The following is an 8,153-nucleotide window of genomic DNA, read 5'->3' as shown; positions in this document are numbered from 1 at the left end:
AGTTTCATGTAGAATTTAGACTTTTAAAAAGCTAGAGTTCTGTTTAACTAAAAGTGATTTGGAACATTACACCTTTGTTTTGATTACTGATTGCATTATGATTCATTCTCGTAGCCTTGTGTATTGAACTATGTTCAGAATCAAATTTATTTAGATACTAAACAGTGTTATAAGAGTCTGATTGGTATTTGTCACCTTTATTTAAAAGGTAGCAAAAAAAAGCCACCTGTACACTTCAAAGCTATTAATGTAATTGGTTTGACCAATAACCATTGCTTAATCCTTACAATTAAATTTTGTAACTAATGGAACTGTTCTTTCAAATAGGTAAGTGTGTTTCTATGACTGTTTTGCGTGAGGGGCAATCATTTCATTAGCTCATATTTAACAAATTGAGCAAAGAAAGGTCCATAAATCAAGAAGCAATCCAACAGAAAGCTGCCTTTGGCATCTTTCCCATTTTTATTGGAAATACTGACAGCATTCTCCTTTCTATGATTTGTCATGAGGTACATTTTAATCATTAACTAGTTTTTTATTCATTTGCGCCTAAATACACTAGTGACTGAAAGGATAATGTTTATAAAAGAGAACTATAAGCCACTTGAGAAGATACAGATAAGATGGGAATTTTCAAAGGCTGAAGAGGAAACTAGTTCAAGTGAGATTCAGTTAGGCTCTCTGTAATAGATATGCTCCATGTCAAAAGGAGTAGTTAGGCAGGTGATGGTACATGTATAAAGTAAGAAGGTTTAAAACACTGAGGATTGTTCTATACCTAAATCCCCTTCCTAAAAGCATTTTTAAAAAATATTTTTTAACGGTTATAGCTAAAGGAAAGTTTTGAGAATACCAATATGCTATCTCCACAGTATAATTGGTAAGTGTGAGCTTAAGCACCAAATTGTCTGGATTTACACTCTAGCTCTGCCGTTTGCTGGCTGAGTGACTGTAAGACCATTTCTGTGCTTCAGTTTCCTTGTCTGTAAATGGGGATTAACAATTCCTACCTCAGAGTTATTGCAAAGACTCAACATGATAATAATGCAGGGAGAGCACTTAGAGCAGGGCCCAGCTAAGAGCTTAATAAATGATAGCTACTGTTTGTTCTCTCTAGAATGGAGCTCTTTTTGGGTCAAGGATCCCTTTGTAAATTTGATGAAAGACAACACAGCTTATTTCCCCAGAGAAATAGACACACAAACATGAATCATGCATAAATTGGTCTTGAAAACCCATCCATGAATTTCAGATTACAAAGCTTTTCAAAGATTGTGCTACTGAGAAAGAAGAGGGATGAGGCCATAAAAATTAGGCCCATAATACACTAGAAATAGAAGCTGTTGACGTAAAGTCTTTTCTGATTTTCTTCTGTAACATTGTTTGGACACTTGTTTCCATTACTTCTGAAAGGTAACTGAAGTGGTTAACACAACTTTGGAGTCACCTGAATTCAAATTTTGGTTCAGTCATTTACTATCTATGTGACCATGAGCATAATACTAACTTATAACTAAGGAGTTAAAAAACAGTATTCCCTACTGAAATCTTTTTTTTTAACAGTAGTCTCCTTCTTCAAGTTTCCAGTCTTATTATGACAATGATCTTTATCCCCTATAGTCGTGCCTTTGTTTTCTTCCTTCAGTTCTAAATTCATCCTTTAATTACCACTTCAGCTCTGTATCTTTTCCTGCCATGTGTGGATTATGAACATCCCCTTAACTTAAATTTCTATTTCCCAGACATCCTATACTCACCTGTACTTAGAATTAGTTTCTTTAGGTCACTTTCTTACTAAAATTCTAAGTTATCCCAGTTACATTCCTAGTCAGATTTGTAATTTTCAGATTGATACCCAAGTTCCTTATTCTCTAGTTGTTGTTTTTTACCCTTTTTAACTTGATGTCTGCTCCAAGCCTTTCTTTTCTGTACCACTTGGTAAATTCTATTTTAATACCTTACAGGTGAAATAAATGGCACCGTGTGAGTGCTCACTCTGTCCTGGGCACTATGCTGAATGCTTTTTATGTATCTTTTCACCACATCCTCATAATTTACCTGAGGGTAGCAGGTATTGCCTGTTACAGATGAGACTAAATGGCTCAAATTCATAGTTAGTAAATGACACTGGATTCAAACCAGGATCTTTTCAGACTCCAAGACTTATGATCGTAGTCAGTATTCTACACTGACTTCTACGCAAACTCTAAAAGAATGTGGGTGACTTAGTAGTGGTCACTAGAATGTGGGTCTCCAGCCCACAAGTCAACCTACTTTGTTAGCTCATATTTAAGTCTAAATACTTGTGTACTATAACTTGGGGTGTATTGCTTTACATAGTTCCTGCATTCAAAGAGCTCAGTTTAGCAAGAGACAGTTGAATATAGAATGTGAGAGGTGCTGTTGAAACAGATGGAAGAGCAATTAATTTGGCTTAGACTTAGAAAGGGGCTTAGACATAGGGAAGGAGCATGTTAGTAAGAGAGCATTTCTGACTGAGCCAACAATGTAAAGGCAGCTAAAGGTGAAAGACATTGCACTGTGTGTCTAAAGAGCAGAACAATCTGGTATTACTCGGTAGGCAAAGGATAGTGAAGAAAGTTTTTGGAAATCAGTCTGGGTCTAAGTTGTGCAAGTGGTGACTGTCGTAGGGATGGGGACATTGAGGTTTAATTTGTAAGTGCTGATTTAGTAGATGATAAGTACTGGTAAAATATTTAGAGAAATGTGAATTGTTCAGTGAGAAGACCAATAAGATTAATTAAACATTAAAGTTTATTTTTAAAAACTCAGTTAATAATGATAAACTGGCACCCCGTTCCTCCCCAAATTGAGAAACAAAATAACATGGGAAAAAGATTTAAAGTTAGGAGACTTCCTCGTATATATTAAATACTAGGCTGCTAAGATCTCTTGACTTAAAGGTTAAACTAGGTTTGTAAAATGAGAACTGTCAATACATGACATATAATACCTTTGTACCTTCAGTATTTCTTAATCAGCATGGGTCCGATACCACAAAATGTTTCATCAGTCACATGAAGGCATCACAGTACTCATGCAACCTGAACAGGAAACGCTTCTTCCTAATCAGTTTACTTTCAAATAAAGGAGCACTTATAGGTTAAAGTTCTCATGTCTTCCTTTTAAAGGATTAACCTTTCTTCCAGCCAAAGTTTATTACAAATTCTTTATTTAGTGTATTCTCTCCTTCAGAGAATAAACTTGATAAATATAGGTTGTTTTAAAATATCGTAGTAGTGTTTTGATAGGTAATTTGATTAGTATAGTTATAAATACAAAAAGGGAAAAGGATTACCAGAAATGAGACATTATTTCTAACAAAGATTCAGGAAAATCTTGATTATTAAAACCTCTTGTATCTTACAAGTTTTGCATATATGGTTTTAGCTCTTCGGAGCCCTCTACCAATAAGGCACCTGCAGTAGTTAGAATTTGCTACTGCAGCCTTGGGGAACATATCTTACTCTTGTATTGGTGCTTCTCTGACAAAGTACACTTCTAATCAGGACAGTCACATTCATGTACATCCTAAATTCCAAGTATAAATACTGGAACTGAACTGATAGACTGGAATAAAATCACAAATCTTTAGTAGCCTTTCACAAATTATTTGAATTTCAAAAAATGTGAAATGCTAACACAGAGATGGAATGGCAGCTGATTTTATGAAAGTTGACACGTTGAAACTAAATATGAAATTTCAAGCTGAGGTGTGGAGCTATTCTATTACCAGGCAGCACCCCCTCACTGTAGAAATAGCAACTTGCTACTGGTTCCTTAAAGCCAACATTACGATGATTTTGAAGATCAGCATTGTCCATTGCCCTAAACATGACTCAAAATGGAGCACTCTTTCTGTCTCTTGATTCCTTTTAGCTTATTTGAGATAAGCTCTAGAAAGGAAAAAGATCAAATAAAATTATAACCTCCTGGAGTATCAACAGCTCACTGCAGATGCCCTTGACAACAACAAGCGCCTTTGATTCAGCCCGATTGCAACAGGTTCCAAATCAATGTCCTGTATGGATTCCCATGCTCCTGGAGAACATCATGCAAACTTCTTCTTGGTGGCCGTGTACCTCTCCATGTACTAAAAATCATGAAAGAAAAATATGTATGGGGTATTTTGGCATGAGCAAATAGTAGCCTATTTGGGAATTGGGTTTTTATATGATTTTTTTAATTTAGATTTTATCGGATACGGTCCTTCATTTCCTACAAAATCTACCTATTCTAAATGCAAATTTAAAGTACATAGTTTTGGGGTCTTTTAAATTTTTCAGTGTTTTAATAGGAAACCTATCAAAAGACAAAGATGCTTCACCATACATGATCTAGAGAAAAAGTTATCTTGGTATAATACAAGAATTTGCACCAATATATCTTGGTACAGGAATTTGATTCTTAGAACATCTCCAAAATGGGAAACAAATCCTGTTGACAAACAGGATTATACAGACAGCCTCTAGCTGTAAACATTTATGTGGGTTACTTCACTGTTCTGTTCTCTGGAGCAGAGACTAGAAATGTAGAAGTACACTAATACCCACCTTATCATAGCCTTCTAGTTCTCGAAGTTTCTTTATTTCAAAAAGGTTGCCTTCCACAGCAAGCAGACAGATCTGGGAATCACTAAGGATGCTTTGTGGAAGCATGCTGAGCTCCAAGCAGTTCTCTTCGAGGCGAAGAACTTTCAGGCGAGGACAGCAAGATATCTTTACTGAGACCTGAGATATCTATTGAACAACCAAAAACAATAACAGGAAAAAGCATAAGTACTGTAATGGTTTTTTACTAAATTAAAACAAAAAATCTTGACTATGTGTCCTAGTTTTCCTTTTACCGCCTCCATTTTCTCACTACCTACTCATTCCAGAAGCCTCTGTCATCTGGCTTTTGTTAACTACTCCTCCACTTTTTTTTGGGGGGAGGGGGGTTTGGCTTTTTAAAGTCCACCATTGGATTTTTGGAAGTAAAATTTTCTGATAAAAGCAGAAATTTGAGAATCTCACAAGTTTACAGAAAAAAGTTACCTGGAATCCACCACCATAAACATTTTGGTTTATTTACTGGAAGTCTTTTATGTGTATAAAAATGTGTGATTGTATATCTACCCCTTCCTTGAAACTCTTGTATCTAAGTACTGGGTTTTTCTTCCTCTTGAATTATTCCTGGTTTTTGGCTTCCCTTCTTATTTCTATGGACATTTTTCAGGCAGTAGTCCCTAATACTTAATATTTGATCTCTCTAAACTTTCTCCTACAAAGCTCATCCTTTCTTAAAGCTATCATTCTGACCTCAGAATCTGTCTACATTCAAACTTCTGACCTCTATTCCACGCCTGTGTCTCGTTTTTAGTATAACATTTCCATTTGGGTGATGCACCAGCATAATCAACTCAGTATGTTTATTCTCAATAGCACCACTCTTTTAGGCTCTCAACCTTAACAACAAGCAGTTATCTTGATTCACCTCTTTTCCACGTCACCAAATTATATTTATTTTGCCTCATCCTCCAATCATCACCGGAGAACTTGTTAGAAATGCAAATTCTCAGACCCCACCCCAGACCTACTGAATCAGAAATACTGAGAGCAGGGGCCCAGTGATCTCTTAACAGGTTCCCCTGGTTGTTTTGATGCACGCTAAGATCTGAGAACTGATAAAGGCATCAGCGTAGGTGAATGGAGTGAGTGCTCCACTAATCCTTGTTTAACAATGGTTTCTAAGTTTTTCCCAAATATTCACTTTCTTTTTCTAAAAAGCTCAAGAACATACAAGAATATCCACTTAAGGAAAAGATGAGGCCAATCTCCTCTAAGACAGACTAAATTTCATAATAATGTAAGGTCACTACAATCTAGAGTAGTTTCGTCCCAATAAAACTTTTTGCAATGCTTGGAATGTTCTATATGCCATCCAATATGGTAGCCACTAGCCACATATGGCTTTTGAACCACTTAAAATATAGCTAGTGGCAGCTGGACTTGAATTTTTTAATTAATGAATTTCAATAGCCGCATGTGGCCAGTGGCTACTGTATTGGACTATAGATCTAGAAGCCCCAGAAAAACTAAAGGCCACCTGGTAGTCTTCATTATGTTTAATGTTTACCATCTGTGCCTTCTGTCTAAACCAAAGATTGTTTCTCCAGTCAGATGCATATTAACCAAAGAGCTTCCAGAGTAATGGAAACAAATTCCAAATACTGCAATCAAAGCTGTCCACTATGAAATGGGCTGTCTCCAGAATGCCTATCACTGAGAGTTTTTTCAACAAAAGCAAGATACATACTTGACAAACGTCAAAAATAGGACAACTGAATTACCTTTGATGTCCAACTCTGAGAACCTAGGAGTTGAAGCCTCTTTTCAACTCTTCCTGACATAGCTAGCTCCTTGCCAGATGACTAGAGGCATGCTTGAGGAGGATCTGAAGAACTCTTCAAGATTTGTGAGACAGTTTAACTTGAAATTATCTCACTGTTACCCATCCCACCCTCCAAAAAAATACCTACGCAGTGTCTCAACTAACTCTATGGCACTTTGGGCTTTGAAATTAGTCCAGCCCATGATACCCAGCTCCATGATGACATTTTACATAACAACCAGCTAAAACCCGTTAACCTCTAGACCTGGTTCTGGTTGAAGTTGAGTTCGATGACCTGCAGCTCCCCCACTATGTCAGGTATGCTTCGAATCTGGTTCTTAGAGAGATCCACCACATCCAGGTGCCGCAGGCTACAAAGTTGGGGTGGTAGTGCTCCCAGCCGGTTCCCAGAGAGGCTCAGGGTCTTCAGCGCTGACAATTGCCCAAAGGTAGTCGGCAGCTCTCTCAAGTGATTATTGTTGAGGCTTAGCGTTTCTAGTTTTTTCAGATTGCCTAACTCATCAGGAAGAAAAGCTGGCAAAAAAATAAATAAAGTGAACCTGACAGCTGAAAAACAACTTTGATGAAGTTTATAAAAACTATATGGCAGCCTGCTATGCCCCTTGTTAATACACACAATCCTCACGTGCCATTTTTAAGTATTGCATTTTTACCAACATAGACTTCGGAAATGAGGGTGCCATCGAAATGCAGAAAAGCAGTTATGTGTATAATGGCTCTTTGTAAAGGGGCCACCGCACAATCTGACAGCAATTTTGTGGGATTTGGAAGGGCCGCCCCTTCCCATTCCACACCCCCCCTTCCAAACTGGCAACAAAATTAGGTATTTAGATGACAAAGATGGCTTTCCCCTTCAAATTATCCCAATACCAATCATTACACCACTAGAAGAGGCTTGTAGATGTAATTACGAGAGAAAGCTGCAAGGACTCTGACATTCTCCTGCGTCTTGAGCTCTCTGAACGATTTCATAACAACAACAATCAGCTTGTGAGAGAACACCACCCTTCTTAACAGCTGATCAGTAGCAAAACCTTCCCAGACGCAAAAGCCATACTCAGTTTGTTGTTGTTCAAGGAGAGGCTCTTCAGCAGAATGAACTTCCCTATAATCATAGGCGGTAGGCTTTCGATCTTGTTGTTGGACAAGTCGATGGTCCTGAGATTGCTCGTCAGTTTCTGCAACTCTGAGGGGAACTGGAGAAAAGGGTTCACAGCACGGAGAATCCCTCACCAATTAACTTCACTGCCCCCGCCGTCCCTCTCCCTTTAAATTCTCTGGTCGGGTCCCTCCCAGTCTCACCTCGGTCAGCCCACGGTCCTTAAGCTGAAAGACTCCAGTTTTCTGCGCCGTTTCCACATGAGCGCGGAGCGCACTGTTTCCCATCCTAGCTCTGCAGCTCCGGTCCCTGCGGGAAAGAAGTGCAGCTGTCACCCCCTCGGTCCAGGAACCCAGCCACCCCGTCGGCCTCCCGGCTGGGTCTCCTGCCCCGGCTGTCACCTGCAGATCTCTGGATCTTGGGGGCCAACCCAAGAGTGGCAAGGAAGAAAGGGAAAAACAGAGCCCGACCACTTTTGCAGTTGTTCCGCGGCTACACGCCGCTAGGAGCTTATAGAGGATCAGGGAGCCCTGGACTCGCCTCCCACCCCTCCGCTCACAGCCCGCTCCACAGAAGACCCAGGACCCGCGCTCGCTGGGAATGCGCTCTCCCGGCTTCCGCCCCAACGGAAACGGCCTGT

General features: G+C 39.1%; 1 protein-coding gene across 1 annotated transcript; it reads right to left on the bottom strand.

The window, feature by feature from the left end:
• Positions 1-1,990: 1,990 nt before the first annotated feature.
• On the bottom strand, positions 1,991-8,146 carry LRRC57 (leucine rich repeat containing 57). Its single transcript, XM_033107573.1, has 6 exons — positions 7,915-8,146; positions 7,717-7,822; positions 7,472-7,610; positions 6,659-6,927; positions 4,575-4,760; positions 1,991-4,114 (listed from the first exon to the last, which is right to left on the bottom strand). Exons 2-6 carry the CDS (start codon positions 7,798-7,800, stop codon positions 4,073-4,075), a joined length of 720 nt encoding a protein of 239 aa, XP_032963464.1. The 5' UTR covers positions 7,801-7,822; positions 7,915-8,146; the 3' UTR covers positions 1,991-4,072.
• Positions 8,147-8,153: the final 7 nt, after the last annotated feature.

The sequence above is a fragment of the Rhinolophus ferrumequinum genome, chromosome 6, assembly GCF_004115265.2.
Source record: "Rhinolophus ferrumequinum isolate MPI-CBG mRhiFer1 chromosome 6, mRhiFer1_v1.p, whole genome shotgun sequence".
Taxonomy (NCBI): domain Eukaryota; kingdom Metazoa; phylum Chordata; class Mammalia; order Chiroptera; family Rhinolophidae; genus Rhinolophus; species Rhinolophus ferrumequinum.
The sequence above is the reverse complement of the archived record's forward strand: the minus strand, read 5'-3'. Positions and strand labels throughout refer to the sequence as shown.

What these genes read in the sequence shown, in the direction of transcription:
- LRRC57 (XM_033107573.1), bottom strand. Translation starts at nt 7,800, where the DNA reads ATGGGAAACAGTGCGCTCCGCGCTCATGTGGAAACGGCGCAGAAAACT. An exon ending in TCAACTTCAACCAGAACCAG is followed by an intron (nt 4,761 to 6,658) that starts GTCTAGAGGTTA and finishes GTTGTTCAATAG; the next exon opens with ATATCTCAGGTCTCAGTAAA. An exon ending in AACTAGAAGGCTATGATAAG is followed by an intron (nt 4,115 to 4,574) that starts GTGGGTATTAGT and finishes CATGATTTTTAG; the next exon opens with TACATGGAGAGGTACACGGC.